The sequence below is a fragment of the Grus americana genome, chromosome 7 (assembly GCF_028858705.1).
Source record: "Grus americana isolate bGruAme1 chromosome 7, bGruAme1.mat, whole genome shotgun sequence".
NCBI lineage: Eukaryota > Metazoa > Chordata > Aves > Gruiformes > Gruidae > Grus > Grus americana.
The window spans coordinates 20,793,607-20,811,435 of NC_072858.1; the positions used below are offsets into that span (position 1 = coordinate 20,793,607).

The window sequence follows — 17,829 nt, forward strand, 5'->3', positions numbered from 1 at the left end:
CATCTACTTAATATTCCTCCAAATCAAGTTGGATCAGGTTTTTAAGAAAACCAAACAAAACAACCAAAATACTCCAACCCAAATCACAAGAATTACACCCTATCTCCTCCAGACACGGGCAAGATTTAACCACATGAGCACTCCAGTACTTGGGATAATCAGAGCAGTTTAACTAAAAAGGTTTCAAGTACCACTAGCCGCAATTACAGAATGACACTAGAGTAATTACGTGATCAGTTTTTGGATCTCAGTTCTAGGAGGGGCAGTAAATTTGGAAAACATGCAGTAACATATGACCAGGAATCCGAAGGACAGCAGTAACATTTAAAGCTTCTGCATGCATTTCTGTAGCAACTAAACAAACTCTAACCAACTATGTCCTCATAATATTAACATACATGCAAACGAAATTCAGATCAGTTTTTCTGCTGCTGCTACTTACAGATCAAATAATCTTAATGCCAGAAGTTATCATTTCAAAAACAGCTCTTTCTAAAGTACTGGCCTTCAAGTTTTCATTTGCACTAAGCACACCATTTTATTATTAACCCAGCTAAAACACAAATACAAATTAAAAACCCATCCATACCACATAGTCTCTAAACTCTAATCAAGACACGATCAAGGTAGTAAAGAGGTTACAGGGAAAAGTGTTTGACAAGATTACGCTTTTCCCTACCTTTCTCTTCCTCAATGTTTCTTTTTTATTTTTACATCCCTAGTTAGCATCTTAAGAGTTACAATAAATTGGAAAATCTGCAAGTTCCTGTGCTATCTACATCCTTCTCTTGAACATTCAAAAAATTCGCAGGTCGTTTAAACCAACACTTATCTTTGGGGCAATGTCATTGCACAGGAAGCAGTGCCTACAAGCAGCTAGTTATCACCAATCTTAAATCAACTGGACAGTCTTCAGTCCACACAACAGAGTTCTTATTCAAAGAATTATATTGTCAAGTCATATCTTCCTAAACTGCATCAGGTATCTACATATTACAATGACAGCCGGCATCACAAATGCTCACTAACCGGTATCGATGACTACTTAGATTATGAAACTAAGCAAAACAGGCCCCTTACAAACCATTTCGAGAAGTAAAAGCATTTACAAGCAGCAAATATTATACAGAGTATTTCTGGCTTTTGTTTCACTGTAAGCAGTGTGGCTTAGGATTAGTTTCTTTATCCAGGTTTTTTTTCCCTCATTAATTTATGGGACTCTGCACAGCTGGCTGAATTTGCACGGAAGGGCATCAGTTTGGAAGCAGGAAAGGACATAGGTCAAAACCCAACAGCAACAGCCCTTGCTGAGGAAAAACAGCCAACAATTACTATTGCTGTTTTGCACGTAAAAAGGTAGTTCTCCACACTCCCATTCTATTAAGGGAACCTAAAAGTACATTTAAATGTTAACGAAACCTTACCATACTATCCCTTGTGCTCCTGATCCTATTGGCTTTAGGTTTTGATACCGTTTCAATACAGTGAAAGTAGAGTCTCCAATTTCAACACTGTAGAAATTGTTGTCACGCTTGCTTCTGCTCATGACGGCAACTTAGTTAGATCGCTTCATCCAAATTTTGCTTCTGGTCTGTAAAGAAATGGCATTTGAAAAGCTTTTACAACTGTATGTAATCTGACAAAAGGCAAAATTCTTTATAATACGCAGAAGACAACTCCCATACGCAAATGTGTGTTATTTTTCACATCTGCAGGAATGAGATAGCACGTGTCTGAAATGTTTCATTTTTAGGAATGTTTCTAAGATAAGATTCTAGAAGGGCAAAAGTAACAGAAAAACAAAAGTGAACGGATGATAGTAAAAATCTTAGACAGCAAAAAAGGAAGATCAAAAGGCAGAAAAGCAGATGTTATCCAGAGAGCTCCAAGAGTGCTGCCATCCCTTCACACACATGCATGCAGCAGGGCAGCAGGGCTTGGACCACTCTCCAGAGGTCCTTTCCAATCTAAGCTGTTGCATGACTCTGTAAACAGAAGAGTAAAAAAACATCAACAAGTCTTCCAGACATTGCAATCATCAAAATACTCTTGGTCACAACTGCCAGGAATACCTGTCACTGATGTGGAAATGCATACAGTCAATATAGAGCAGAAAAAGAAAACTGGCCTTGTTGGACATCTCGCATACTAGCTCCTATGAATAAAAGTAATAATCAGGGCAAGAAGAACAAGAGTATGAAGAAAGGATGTATATTCCACCAAACTTTCCCCATATTAAAAAGAGAAAGGCAACAACACCTCAATGCACATGCCCATAGGAGAAAAAAATAAAACTGCACAGTGGCTTTTACTGTATAATTTCCTGTTTCTTTGATGTGAACTGTGCACTTTTAATTTTTTCTTTACATGGGTTTTGGGTGTAGCTGTAATAGATGTCTAGTAGCACAAATTCCTGTTTGACTAAAAGAAGAAATTTCTTCAGTTCTTCAAGAGCAACAGCATGCTGTCTTCCTCTATAAACTAACTTAAGGAACATTTTCCTATATCATTATTCAACAGCCCCAAACAGATTCTTGCTTCCGTATACCATGACACTACACATTTATTAAATTTTAAACAAGCTCTGAAAACGCAGACAGTGTAAATGTGGCCTCCACAAATAATTGCAAATGTTGTACAAGTAGAATTCTTTTAAGAATCTGTAAACTTACTGAATTCCACTTTCAACTAGCTAACCTGCATTCATTTCAACTACACAGGTGCAATAAAATGCACTCTGAAGTTCTAAAGAGGACACATTTTTAAGTATATTATAATTTTAAAATGCACTACCTTAATTGGCATTTATCTCAAAAGAAATGTCTATTAAACAAATAAAAATACTGTCCAAAAAATGACTGTCAGAAAGACTTAACTAAATACCAAAGGAGCTTATACCAGTGTATTAGCAGTATTGTTAAAGGCTTCCTTCTCAGGTTGATAGGGGAGGCATAACTGGACAAGAATTGTTACCCAGCACAAGAAAAACTGTACACAAGCTGGGGATCCAGACTGTAAACAGTAGCTCTATGGGGTGGAGGTAGGCTTACTGAGGGGAGCCAAAAAGCCCAATTTCTCAACAGTACATGACACCATCCCCAGCTCTTTTTCAACACTTTCTTCACAGATGTACTCACACAAATTTTTGGAATAAAGATGCCCAACAAACACATAATGACAAAAAAAACCCCAACCCCTGAATTAGCAGAGAGACAATTTGTTGTGGAATGTATGAAATCAGCCAAACAAATTTTTGAAAATCAGAAAACAAAGAATGAAGAAAATAATTCACACAATCTTACAGGTGCTCATCATCAGCTCAGAAAAAAACCACTATTGAGTATATCCACTAAAACTGTATTAAGACGCATTGAACAATGTAGGATTAGCTGGAACAGCTTAGTAGATAGAGTGAGCACTGCTGTTTGGTATCAGCATCAAGATAATGAAAGTTTAATGCTTCACTTTGGATAATTCCTTGGAAAGAAATGCAGGAAGGACTGCTCCTCTCCATCCCAGGCTGGCAGATGAACGTTGACACTTTCCCATTTAAAGGTCAATATTTTGAACAGCCAAAGCCAAGTGTTTAACTGAATTTTCTTTCAATTTGGTAAACTTCATTGGATCAAAGGGTGAAACAAAGCAAGTATAGTTTAAGAAAAAGATCTTGAAAGAAAGCATTCTCTTAGAAAAGAATTCCTTTATATTAACAGATTTTATACGTATACCATACATGGTATTATTACCAGGCAAATTCTATTGCTTTGTCATTTGCTACACGTTTAATACTGTAAAATCTGCTTGTCAATATGTACAGGGAAATTTGTATTTACTAACCATTTTACAATTCATAACAGTATTTTAGCATATAGCAACATGTAAAAGAAATCCTTGCCTATTTTTACTAAGAAAAAAGAATTATGCGTGTAATCTTTCTGTAATAAAGCTTTCACTCCTTTCTGAATGTATTAGTTTTGCAGACATCTAGCTACTGCCTATAACCAATTAGTCTATCCCTCTCTGCTTCAAAGATAAATGAAAAAAAATTAAACCATTTGTACACTAAGTCTAAGCTTCATAAATTCAAAAGCCCACACTCTGGACTATTAGAGTAGCTATGCTGATCCTAAAATAAAATCACGTTTGTGACAAGGTTTGGTATGTAAATTTTCTCTTTCACTTTAGCCAACGACTGTATCACAAATAGAGGAGATCACCAGGAAGCATTACAACTCTCATGGTCCACCCCCCCGGGCTCTGCAGGTGTTTCCCAAAGTAAAGCCACCAGGGAAGAAGGGGAATCTACCCATGGCCAGACAGTGAGAAAGCAGGAAGGATAGTTTTGCCTATACATGAGCACTGGAGCCTACGTATTTGGCCGACAGACAGCTTCAGTCAGGACTACAGCAGGCAGGAGGCCAGCCTGGCACCAGCCCACCACCTCACTCATTTGAGGCTGTTTCCCCTTCTTCAACAATCTTTGGTTTTGCCACTTCCGCAGAACAGAAAGCTCACCTCTCTCAAAAAGCTGTGTCCTCACCTGCCCTTCCATACCCATGGAGAAAACCAGGCTTATCTAAAGAAGATACATCTCACTACGCTTTTTCAAGCCTCAGAGTAAGTACAAGATGGTTTTGCTCCCCAAGTGTGAAATCAGTTAGAGCCAAAGTTTCTTTTCATTGGACTGCCTAAATAGAGAAAAGAAACATCTATAACATCTACTTCCAACAATCAAAAATTCAAATATTTTAAATCTTTTTAAGTAGCTATTAAAAAAACTTTTAAAAGAGAAACTATTGCAACATAGATCCCTAAAGCAAAATATTGCAGATACATTGTATCACAATTCAGGGCATTTCAAAAGTTACAGTTAGAAAATTAAGAAAAATAAATAAATCTGCTAAACTCTCTAGTCCCAAGCATTATTACATTCCTGTCTTAATTGCATACAAATTACAAACTCCTGCTGTCAATGGTTTAATTATAATTGGTTACTTAAAAAAGAATGAGCTAAGTGTTTGAGGGACATGATTCAGTGACAGATATAATTAAATGTCCCCCTACCATGCTGAAAAATTCACCAACTGATGTCAGTCATGACACCTAGAACTTAAAATTTAAAAAAGCCCAAAACCAAACAAAAAAACCAATTAGTTTAAAGAACTCCTGAGAAACTTCAAGTCAGGGTGTAATGCACAAGTAAAAGCAGTCAAAACACAGAAGAAAAACAAATACTCAGATACAACTGGGAAGTTTTTGTACTTCAATATACAGTTGCATACAGCAGCTCTGAAGCACCACTCCAAATTTAATGTTATACCTTTTAAAGACTAATATATGTAGCGTCTTGTATCCCAGTGTGTATCAAAAAAAGGATTAGGATATTCTTGTTTACCATTACTCAGAGTAGTGACAGTCAGCACAGTTCAAAACATGAGAAAGATGAAGATACCAGATAGGTTTAGCTGAACACATACATTAGTGTGTTGCCCAACTGACTTAGAAACAAGCTTGAAAAATCTTCATGCAGCTAAACATATGCTTGAGCACACACAACCAGAATCATAGTAGTTGGTTCCTTTCCCATTATCCATGAGGTTCGCTCCCATAGGCTTCACGAGATGGAAGCATAGGCTTATAATAATGGCTGAAGCAGAGAAAGAATTCAAAGCATCCCAGACCAATAGATAGGATAGAAAAATGATATCAATTAAACAGTGATAGCAAGAGAGAAAAGCGAATAAATGAGGAAGGAGGGAGAGGTATCCTGGAGTGAGGAAGGAGAAGCATCTAAATTATCATTCCTTTTTCTGCAGCCCCGTGTGCTGTTCATCAAAAATTATCAGCCTCTACTGTGTTAGCAAGAGGTATAGTCTATCTCTTCATTTTAAATGCATGCTTTAGCATAAAACTGACTTAACCAGCTTGAGAAGAAACGGAGTCAATTCTCAAAAAAGCTATTTCTTGCATATTTTGTATGGTGAGCTATTGTGGGATGTAAATAAACCACTTGGACATAATGCACTCAGATCAGCACAGATGACAGAAGTCTCAGAACATACATACACTCTCCCCTCACCTCCAACCCTCCGGCATTTCATCTGGCCATTACAGCTTCCTCTGCCTGAACCAGCCCTGACATCCATCTCCTCTGCACCTCTCGCTTCAAAGTCCCTTATAACTTCTACACAGTTTTGTCCATCGACCGTGGAAAGCGTAAGCCTCTCATTTTATAAGCAAGTTTACTTCCACTCAATGCTTTGCTCTCACTGAACCCGTTGTGCTTCCTGTCTCTTCACCTCTCACAAAATCATCCTCAGAAGTGTCTGATGTTGTCCAGCTCTGTAAATACAGCTCCCAGAAGAAAGCCAAAGACTTCATTTTTTCCTATCTGCTAATTTGCTGGTGACTAATCTTATGAAGTCTAGCTTCAAAGATCCACAACACCAAAAGTCTTAGCCTTTAAAATATTAAACTAAGTCTAAATTCAGAAACTGTCAGACTTTCAAGATTCTTACACAATGTATGCCTGCAATGTCTTTTATTAAAACATGATTAAGCTATACCAGATAAACTCGCCTGCCTGAAATTTGACATTTTGCTCCATTTTCTAGCAATTTTCCAGAAGCACATATGGGAAGAAAGGCAGGATGCAGACTCCAGATTTCTATTATTAATGAGGAAACTAATAATACATTTGTCCCATTAACTGTCAACTTGCCAGAATGCTGTCAACTGTCAGCAGGGGAAGAATCCCGCAGAATACTTCCATTTCCTCTCACACATCAACTATTGTGCTTTTCCTTGAAAATACCTTGCCTAAGCAAATTTCAATACATGGCAAGCTTTTAGTGGCAGCCCACAATTACTCAAGATAAGGATACTCCAAAACTGAAACCTAAGATAGTACGGTGTGGTTTGGCATATTAACTTACTAATACTTCAGATTGCCATAAGTAGCATTTACCTGAGGAAGCACAATAAAAATGTTGGAAACGGAAATAACACTATATCCATACAGTGAAAGTCACCTAGGGAACCCGCAAGGCAGAGCCTAAGTCTAAGGCTGATTCCACTAAAAGCAACTAGAAATCAATAGTCTTGAAGGAGACTTAAGATGGTCAACAATTTCCACTCATCACTTTTATACAGTCTGATAAAGTTTAAGTTGTAAAAGCATGAACATGGATGCATTGAACTTGTAGCTCCTTGAAAAGACAAGTAGCGTATACCTATGAAAGTAAATATTATGGCTTAAGAACCTTAAGAAGTATGGATATTTATAAAAATGTTTCATTGACTCCCCATTCTCCTCCTCCTCCACAAAAGAACAATACTGACAATAAAGTTTGACCATATTTCTTCACCCAGTTTTAAAATAAGCATATTTTTTAAAAAAAGATTTTAGAATAAAAGAAACAATGTATAGCAATGTTTATATACAAGTATGCAAACACTGTCATTTACTTCTGTTTAAAGAAAGGCATGTACCTTAGCACTTCTCAACAAGACTGTTCTACATAAACTTGCTGACTTCAAGATATCTGGAAAATAACAAAATGCTGTATTTTAATACTAATATCAAACTTTGTCTCTAATACACAAAGCATTCAATGTACTAATCAAGATACAGGACAATGTATGGACAGTATATGTTAAAATATTTTTCCAGTACAGTCTAAATAACATTGGCGAAACAGCATTTGGGGATAGAAAGGTGGGGTGGGAAAGACAGGAGCTAATCCTTTGCTCACGCAGCTTTCACTTAAAAAGTCCTACAGCAGGTTCACTAAAAATCTTAGAAATGGCCAGATGGACTTAGATAAAACAAGAAACATGAAATGTAAAATTATATAAACAATAGCAATACATTTGGTAAACTTGCCTTTGCAGAGCGTGTAAATTGATTTCTTTGAAGGCAGAGAGAGATGACTTGACACTCATTCCAGACCCTGTTTTATTTAATGCTTTTCAAGCCTATGATCCATACCACTGGACAGAGCTATAACAGGGCCTCCAAAGTAACAGAGCCCCAGGTGTAAACAGCACACTCCCAACCTGTAAATGAACTTAATGTGTTCGAACTACAGCTGGCACCAGTGTGGCTCAGTCGAGGTTTATGGCTCTGCGGAGCTTGCAGTACAGACACGGTTATCAGACCTGTATCCACTGTGCCATTATAGCCAGATTTGGGCAATCTCACATTTTGCTTTTAAGATCAACCCAGGCTCATAGAATGGTTTGGGTTGGAAGGGACCTTAAAGATCACCTAGTTCCAATCCCCCTGCTGCGGGCAGGGACACCCTCCACTAGACTACGTTGCCCAAAGCCTCATCCAACCTGGTCTTAAACACTTCCAGGGATGGGGCATCCACAGCCTCTCTGGGCAACCTGTTCCAGTACCTCACCACTCTAACAGTAAAGAATTTCTTTCTAACATCTAATCGAAATCAACCCTCCTTCAGCTTAAACCCATTACCCCTTGTCCTGTCACTACACTCCCTGATAAACAGGGAGTTTACATCTGCGCCAGGATTCTGAGAAGCTTAGCTGAAACAGCAGGCAATTACAAGAACTTGCCCAGCTCACATGAGTCCTAACTGGTCTACGCCTGAGTTAACCACAGCGAGTTTATGTATTCATAATTAGAATTTAATTGGAAAACCATGTGCTTTCAAAGAGACAGCTAAGTATTTACCTTCAATGCAGTACTACTGTCAAATAATAACTTCTTGGCTATCACACCTGCTAGCCTTCACATCAGCTAGATACCAAGTCCATGCTTTTTATATCAGAGATCACTTTAAAAGCAACACATAATTATGCACAATGTTACTTCTCTCATGCAGTGACCTGAATGCATGCATTCCAAGCAGAGGAACAGAAATGGAACAGGTTTTGTGGAAGAAAGGATCTCTCAGTTTACATAAGAGCACAAAATATTTTATGACCTCTTCTGCGCTTTTCCCACACTAGAGATAGTAACAATTAACAGGAAAGCTTCAAAGGTTGCATTGCAAACTGACAAAAAGCATACATTTGAGAGATGTCTCTTCCTTTCAGACAAAGAAATGGAACCCAAGAGAGAATTTTCCCTCTAGGGACATGGAAATAGAATTGGCTAGAATACTACCAACTTAAAGGGTGGAGAAACATACGCTCTGTACAGCTAAGTCTCTAAGACTGCTCGTTAATTGCTGTTTTATATCTTTACAAGACAACATAAAATGAAAATCCAGAATTCATCCCATGCTATAGTGCACAATACCTTACCCTAAGTATCCTTTCATGTAAGAAATTATATGTATTCAGTTTGTTGCTACTGCAGTGAAGAAGTACAGCTGAGAAGATATTTTGATACCCTAATACCTTGACATGTAACAAAATATAAGAAATGTGAAAAATCATTGGGGGGAACAACCATCATTAATTACAAGTTCTGTGTGGAATCAGATTTGGTGTTGATGTTCATGGTTTCTAAAGCTATCCTTTCCTCAGAGCAAGCATAAATGAGCTAGTCTTAGAAGAAAATTAGGATGCTAAGCCAGCAAACAGTCTTTGGGGCAAGATGTGCCTTAGGTACAACGCAAATAGTAACAAAGACAGCGATCTACCTACGCATGCTAAGGACTAGGGGCTCCTGCGCAAAACTGGTTTACAATTAAGGAAGGAGATTACTACGGTAACTGCTCAGAAATAGGGTGACAAAAGATGAAGATCATGACAGTTAAAGAGATGCAGAAATGGAAAAAGGCAATTTTAAAATAAAACAATTGCATATGTTAACACATTAATTAGTAATATAATCAACATTACAATGGCATAAGCTACATATCAATGATGATTCAATAACTGCATTTAGAAGGGGATCTAACACTATCAAAATGAATATTTTGTAGGAATCTCTGGTTGACCTACAGAAAGCCAAAAGTATTTCAAATATACACTAGATTGCTACTGAAAGCAAAACAAATGCACAGTGTATAGAAAGCTCTTGCATTAATGAATTTTATTTAATTTCTTTGTGAAAATACAGTTCACGCATAGCTGATTTGTATGCACCATGTGTTTGTGAATGCTTGTCTAATTTTCAGCTGTCACATTTAAGGGCTTCTGGACATCTGCTAAATGGATATTGCAAATAGAGCCCAGTCTTCAGATACTTAATAAAACAAATGCTTCAAAGGCTCAAATGTAGGAAACGAAAGAACAAAAGCATTCTGTTTCTTAAAGGCAGCTCCACTTCTCGTTCAGTTATTCACAAAAGTAATCATGGTTTTAATAATGTTTTCTTTTTCCATACTGCCCTTGAAACGGAAAGTTATATTTTGCAATACCTCCAGCTGTGTTAAATGCTAATGCAGATAAGGAATTTGGAAAAAGGAGTTAACGTTAGCTAGGTGAACACTGCAGCAAGATATTACTAGACCATTATAAATGCTAAAGACATCCGAAAAACCCGAAGCTTATTCTAAAATGAAATATTCTCATTGTTGACTATAGGATTTTCTTATCATTTTGCATAGCTCTCAAATTACGCCTTCACAAATCAGATGGTTTTAAGTTGAACAACTTCCACACGATTGTCTAAAGTAACGTTGACGTGTGTTTAATGAGGTCTACAGCTTGTGCGTAACTGATATGGAAGTGCCTCGCACATCATCTAATGTACATCTGCATTAGAGGAGTCCTCTGCTTTGCTTACACCACTCATGGCATCGAACAAAATTTCAAGTCTACAGCTTGATCTCAGGAGCTATTTTCCACAGGCAACTATTAAACAAAACCACAAATATACTGGAGTGATTCTTATATACCACAGGTCTGAAGTGCAGTGCAATATAGTAACAGTACATTTTAACATATCTTTTGGCCACCAGAAAGTCAAACTTCACTAGTTACAGATTAGTAAAGCAAAGGTGGACACAAGATCTCAGTGTTCATGCAGAAGAGATGGAGGAAACCTGCATAAATGCAACAAGGACACATTTAGATTTCTATGCTACGACTTGCCCACTGTTTTCAAGTTCAAACACAGAAGGGTAAGTCACTTCAGTTTGCTTGAAGAGATTTAAGATGCATTTGATTTTTTTAAATTTTAGAACTATCATGTTTTCATTTTAATACTCTTTCACAGAAAATTCAAAGCTGATTTCTTGATTTCCAAAATCATGTTGAATATTTAACAATAAATAGATGGCTTTCTCCACTAAAGATTATGATTTCAGAAAAGATGACAGGTTTGGTATAGAGAAATAAATATGGCTTTAACACAAAAAACTTTTGAATATGCAATAGCAAAATGAAACTTAAGAGAATATAATACAGACTGTTTGTACCAACGAATTACCTCAGTGGTTCAGCAAAAATCACTGCCAGATTGATAAATCTCTTGGGAAGACTTACAGCCCTCTCTGTTAAACTAACTCTGTTCTCATTACATTTTACAGGAAACAACAAATTAACAATGCATGAAATCCATTAATACTGATGCAATCTTTCCAGTGATTTAATGTTGCTGTTTACAGGTTCATATAGCAGCTCTAACCTCATGCTCCAGCTGGATCACATGATCACTTTTTCTAGTCTTCTAGAAAAGTAGATACAGGTTTTTTTCATGTATTTCTGTCATCTCATCTGAATATTAAGACAGTAACTGTAACCTGAGGAATCTACTAAGAAAGGGACGACATACAGGGAAACAAGTCACCTCTTCCTCCACTCCAGCAGCCTTTTCTTGGACAATATTCACCTTTTTACAGTTTCCATAAAAAGATCACCTCACTGAACGCAATCACAATGAACTGAACTCAATTCTGCATTCCAAAAATCACTTGGGGCCCCAGTCAGTATCAAGGAGCTGTCTACCACTTAAACAGCACCGGTTTGCACAACAGCACCCACACTCCATACTGAATTCCAATTCAAACCTGCACAGTGACCTCTCTTCCCACCTATAGAAAAGTAAAACAAAAACATTTGTAAAATTAAAAAGAACATTGGCTTTACTATTACATACAAAACAATCTGTATATAGAACGGTTGGGAGCACAAGGGGCTCTAAGCAAAGGAGGAAGCATGTCTTCCCTTTGACAAGGAAGATCAGCAAATTACATTGTTTGGAAAATACTGTTTACATAAAACTGGTTTTGTAAGCTAGTCTGTATGTATTTATCAGTTGTCAATAAAAATTCCCTTAGTAATATCTAAAATTCTGCTAAATGCAATCATTTGCATTGTCTACAAAAGAGCATTCTAAGGACTTGCTATCACTTGTTGAAAGAGACACTCACAAAACAAGTCCGATAATATGATTTTAATCTCCACAACTGATGTCTTTCCCCAAATCCCAGTTCTGTTTGGAACAGACAAGTAATCCTATTACCTCACATGCAGAGAGCTTTCTTACAACCATCATCTCCAGATGTAAGTATAAAAGAAGTATAAAGGATCTCAAGAATCACAAAGCACTTTGAGTCTTCACCCAGATTAGTGAAGACTGAAGGTAGGGACTCAAATGGAGAATACTAAGCATTTTTAAGACTGAACATGCTTAAGTACACACAGTCACTTCAGTGTTCAGAGAGAACCTTTAGCAGTTGATGTACTCTCAGATGCTCTAAACCAGGCCACCTTCTCACAACATACATCTCTCCAGTCTTTGGGTTGGTTCTGCTCTCTAGTCCCATACTTCATTCCACAGATGCAACAGTACGCACTATCCGTTCCTTATTCCCTTTTCTGCCTCAAAAACACTTGCATCCTATACTCCAGCAAGTCCAGCTTTGGGGCCAACCTCCCCCACTTCCAACTTCCAGCAGAGGCTTTCCTGTGCTTCCTCACAGTAGAGGCAGTTCCTTGAATGCTCACAAACTCCAGACCTCACACTTCACACTTAGGTAAGAAACTGCGTCTCCCCTACAGCTCTTCAAAAATGTCAAGGCAGTCTGGATTACCCTGGACAAAACTGCAGTTTTAAAAATCAGAAATATAGCAAGAGTTTTTCCAGATCTTGAATCAAAGCAGAAATATATATTTAAGATTTAGTAAGGATAATATGAAGACAAAAAGAACAACAAAGAGGAGCCTGAATTAGCAGAAGAAGATTTGGGCGTTTTTTCCCCATCTGTAAAATGCAGTGAGGAAGAGGCAGGAGACCAGAATCCAAGCACACTGAGGATTAACTAATCTAGGGGGACAGCAGGGCTATCTCCAGAGCTACTGATAAATGCTAGTCAACTTCTCACTAATTTGGAAAATTTCTTCAGCCCTCTATTTTTTCCTCTTGCAAAAATGGGTGAACTTCTATCTTCAATGCCATTATAGCAGAATTTGAGGGGCAGGAAAGGAGGAAACTTCTTTATAGAACCACAACCAGCAACTTTTTTTTAAATTACTTTTAGCGAGCTTCCTGCAATTTACATCTTTCCCAGTCTAATAGTTACACATTTTATGAACTGTAATGCCAAAGCTAGACATCGTGTTATCCACTGAATAAAAATAACTCCAATGTTTTATGGAAGGTGGCAGAATGCTTCCATAAAATTTCACACCTACTGAAAGTCAGCTTCTAGCTTGGGGACAGACTAGAAGTTATTAAATGAAAAAAAAAATGTATGTACAAATAAGGATAGCAAATGCATGTTTCATTTTTCATCTTAATTAAACTGACCTGCTCCTTCTTCTAGTCACTTTACTTAGTGAATGTCCCCCACAGAGGGGCCATGAGAGCAGCAGAGCACAGGTAAAGAGCCTGACCCATAAGCACCACTAGCACTTGGGAGCTTCCTTGTTTGCTTTGGAGGGAGGGAAGGGAGAGGAGAGTTACTGCTGGCAGCCAGTCAAGGATTTCTTCAGGGAAGAGGAACGTACTTATTTCCCAAGCAGAGCTCTTCAGTAGCAGCTGCTGGCAAATGCAGTCCCTTGAGTTTTCCCTTTTTGTGCTGCTCCTTGTCCTCTCTCAAACAAGGCAATTTCACTGAGGTCGAGGATGCGTTTTGCAGTGTCACTGAAGTTAGGACGCCCTAGGGATTATATTTGCAGAATTAGTCATACAGGCAGGAACTTGAAGCTGGCACACTCTCTAGCACTGCTCCTGTCAGACTTATCTGATCAATACCATTGCATCTCAGCCAAAAGTAGATGTTTCCACAAAACAGCACATCATTTTTGGGAACATCACCCTAAATGTTTCACAAGTCATGAAAAAAGGTTAATAATAAAACCAGAAATGAGCTCCAATAGCTCAGTTTCAACATTATGTTTTATGCATCAGTGCTTGAATTCCCTGCATCAAATTATGTGAAATACTAGGTAGCCAGAAATAGCAATCAGTCACAGGTTGCAGTCATCAAAGCCAAAATGTTAACAGCTGAACCCAAAACTGGGGAAACCTGCAGTTGGAGAAAGTGAGCAGCACTCAGTGATTTTTGTATTAGGCAACTGGAACTTGAGCTTTTCCGCTTGCATGTTTCAATTAACCTCAAACGGTCTAATATAACATCAGCAGTAACTAACGATTCAGAGGTTGTTTAACAGTAAGGAAAGACCTATGACTGGCAGCAACAAAATGCAGACTGTAACTAGCAGAATATTGAAAGACTGGCATATGTCTAGAACTAGGTAGTGTAAGATCACATCCAAACACGTAGAAAGCCACAAAACCAACTGCTCTTGTTAAACACTGCTCCAGCTGAACCATTTCCTAGTGCGGCTCAGCCAGCTGGCGTGGACAGAACCACCAAAACTCCAACAGAGATTTCACACACTGCTCCCCATGGAGCGCAGGCGAGGCCAACGTGTCCACTTCACATTTTCCTCGGAAGCTCAAAGCATGCATTTATGCAAAACAACTATCAAACAGCAATAATTTTTAAAGTGGTTTAAGAAAACACTACTCCTGAACAGGGGTCAGCAGCACCAACTTCAAATGCTGAACCTGCATTCATGACTTTTGAGTACCATCTACATAAAAATCAATATTAAACTCCTACGCACGTTTCTAAAGAGAAATCCTTTATTGTGAAACACCTCTTACAAAACATCCAAAATAAGATGATCAATATAATTTCTGCTGCTTCTAAAACATTTTTTTGTTTAGTATCAAATCAAATTCAGCTGAGAACTGAACTCTCTACAGTCAAACACACCACATACCTGGCACAAGCAGGAAAATGAAGAACCAAGTAACAAATGCACATACACACTAAATTATTCACAACCGACATGTTTTGCAGTGATTCTTTTTTCAAAACAGACATTTTTTCTGTTTTTTCTCAATAAAGCTCTTATTGAGAGGATTTCTCTTAATCCACCTTCCTACTCTTCCACCTCAGTTTCCCTACACTCTAAAATATTATCACATACTGCAAATCTATAAGCTACAGCCCTTCCACTATAAAAAATACTAGCATATAGTAGTCATCCATCAAGAGTTAAGGTGGTGTTTGTTAACGGCACAGAGGCAATAAAAGCGATCACCACAAAGCATGGGAAAAAACCCCACATGGGACTGCATGTATCTATTTATCTTCTGCACACCAATATTACCTCAAACAGTCAGATAACTGACCTCACCTCTGGCACTTTTAGTGCTACTCAGTTTTATCTCCCCTTTACGACAACCACTAAAGCAGCTAGTCACAGAAGAAAATTATCCACAGACTGTTGGTTTAGGCCCTGCCTGGCAATTAGATAAAACACACATTATAGACACCAGCAGCTTGAACTTTGTAACATAGGTAGCTGAAGTAAAACAATATTAAGATTCAGAAAACAGAAGAATGAGAAGTCAAAATATATAGCATGGTCTAAAAATTAGACTTCCAGTAACCTGAATTAGACTTCCAGTAACCTGAAGGCAAGGAAAGAAAGAAGCATGAGTGAATGCGTGCTATCAGCTCCATGAAAAGATGTGAAAATTTGTGCTTATCTACCAGTCCTTCAGCCATCTCCCTCTCCTCTAAGGAAGCAGGGAAGTCTGCCAGTTTGTGGCAAGGGACATGACACCTGACACTTCTTCATCATCTGTGAATATTAAACACTTGGTGCTACCCAGATTTCCTGGTTTCTGGAATATATTTTTTAAAAAGGTACATATTCTGAACACAAAGCAACCTCTGGAAGGAGCCACCAACATATGCATTTAAAACATCCTGAAAACTGTACTAGGAGTTATGAAGTGTAAGATTTACCCAAACTACCTGAGGCTTACAAGTTTATTTTGGTGACAGTCAAATTAACAACAACACAACAGCACATACAACCTCCCAGGACTTCTCACAGTCAAGCCAGTTCCTGTAACATGACCAGTAAGTCAACACAGCTGCTCTGAATACCAGCACAACCCTCTCTGGAAAGGCCCCGTCTGTGGCCAATAGCACTTCTTCAACATACATGTCCTCACCAAGTCATAAATCACTTCTGATTTAGTTTATTACGAGGATGCTCTGCTACTATATGGTATTCTGTACTATGTTTTCCAGAGCTTCGTATTTTGTGATAAGGGTATATACGCCACAGGGATCAACACAGGAGGCTGCACAGTGAAATGATGTATTTGTAATGGAATATACTGCAGAGTTTCGCTATTCTTAAACCTTCTTTTTTTAAGAAGGCATTAGACATCAGCAGAGATTCTTTAAGATAAATATCTTCCTTCCTCTTTAAAATGGGTTTTAGATTCACATGCCAGTAGATGTAAATGTCGAGGCAGATAGGCTGCAGCATGCAATATTAAACAGCCCGTAAACTGGCATTTCTAAAGCTGAAGATTCTCACCCTGCCTTTCCTCTCAATCATTTTTATGGACTCCTGAACTGTGCCTTTAATCACAAAAAAATTTAATATGTAGCATTTTTCTAGGACAAGCATTATCAGAATGAATAGTGCTACATCTACAAAAAAAATTATCACTCTGCTGTGCTACATTTCATAGGAGAGAACCTCTACAGCTTCTTCAGTGTAATGTCACATGAAGCTCCACTACAGATGGTTCCATAATGAATCCTATTATCACAATATATGAAGTAACACTTTTCCAACTGTCTCTTGCAGGTCAGTTTTGCCACAGAAATCATAAACCAGAATGTCTCCATCAAAAGAAAACTTGTGTAATTCTACAGTTTGGCAAAGAAGCTGTTATGACAGCAGATTAAAAGACTATTCTTAGCAAAACTCTCTTTTTCAGAAATAATAGGATAAGGCAAGGATCTTCCAATTCCTTAATCCTTTTTCAAATAAAAGATTATAAAAAAGGACAGTAGATAGAAAATCAAGGTAAATGCTTTTTTAAAGGCTTAAAATATTCATGTTTCTGGCAGGTCATTACTTGTCACTCCAATTTTTTTTTTTTTTAAAATGTTCTTAAAATCTGAAATCAGTGAAGCAAGACTTCAAAAACCTGTCCCATTTTAAGTACCCAACTCAACTGTGTCACAAGTGCAATCTGAATACATGCTGCAGGACCCAGAAAACAGGTTAAAAGAATCGCTTAAACCATAATCCTGCCAAATGACTGGGACTACTGCATTCAAGGGAATGCTATTCCATATTGCTTTATATACCTCCTTTTTGTGCAGAATCATACGTCATGACCCATCCAACTTATCCAGGTACTTAAAAAAGCTTATCTGTAATCTAACTTGAAATTCACGAGAAGAGAATAAATTATTAATGTTGGCACTACAGTGTTCCAGCTAACTACCAAAGGCAATTCTAACCATACCACAAAAGTATGCCTGCATATATGCTAGTCCTCTGCCCATCCAATGACCGCTGGCAAAGCAGTAATACTGAATAAATAGGCAAACCATCAGCAAAGTAAATCAG

General features: G+C 37.9%; 1 protein-coding gene across 8 annotated transcripts in view; it reads right to left on the reverse strand.

Moving 5' to 3' along the window:
* MAPK8 (mitogen-activated protein kinase 8) overlaps window positions 1-17,829 on the reverse strand; it is a 142,961-nt gene that overhangs the window by 20,962 nt on the left and 104,170 nt on the right. For 7 of the 8 annotated variants that reach the window (XM_054832046.1, XM_054832050.1, XM_054832048.1 and 4 more), the window contains one exon: window positions 1,425-1,591. In XM_054832046.1, the coding sequence (XP_054688021.1) occupies window positions 1,425-1,546 (122 nt within the window). In that variant the 5' untranslated portion in view covers window positions 1,547-1,591. Of the gene's footprint in view, window positions 1-1,424; window positions 1,592-7,491; window positions 7,533-17,829 lie in introns of those variants that run through there. The other variant, XM_054832049.1, reaches the window with a different exon arrangement.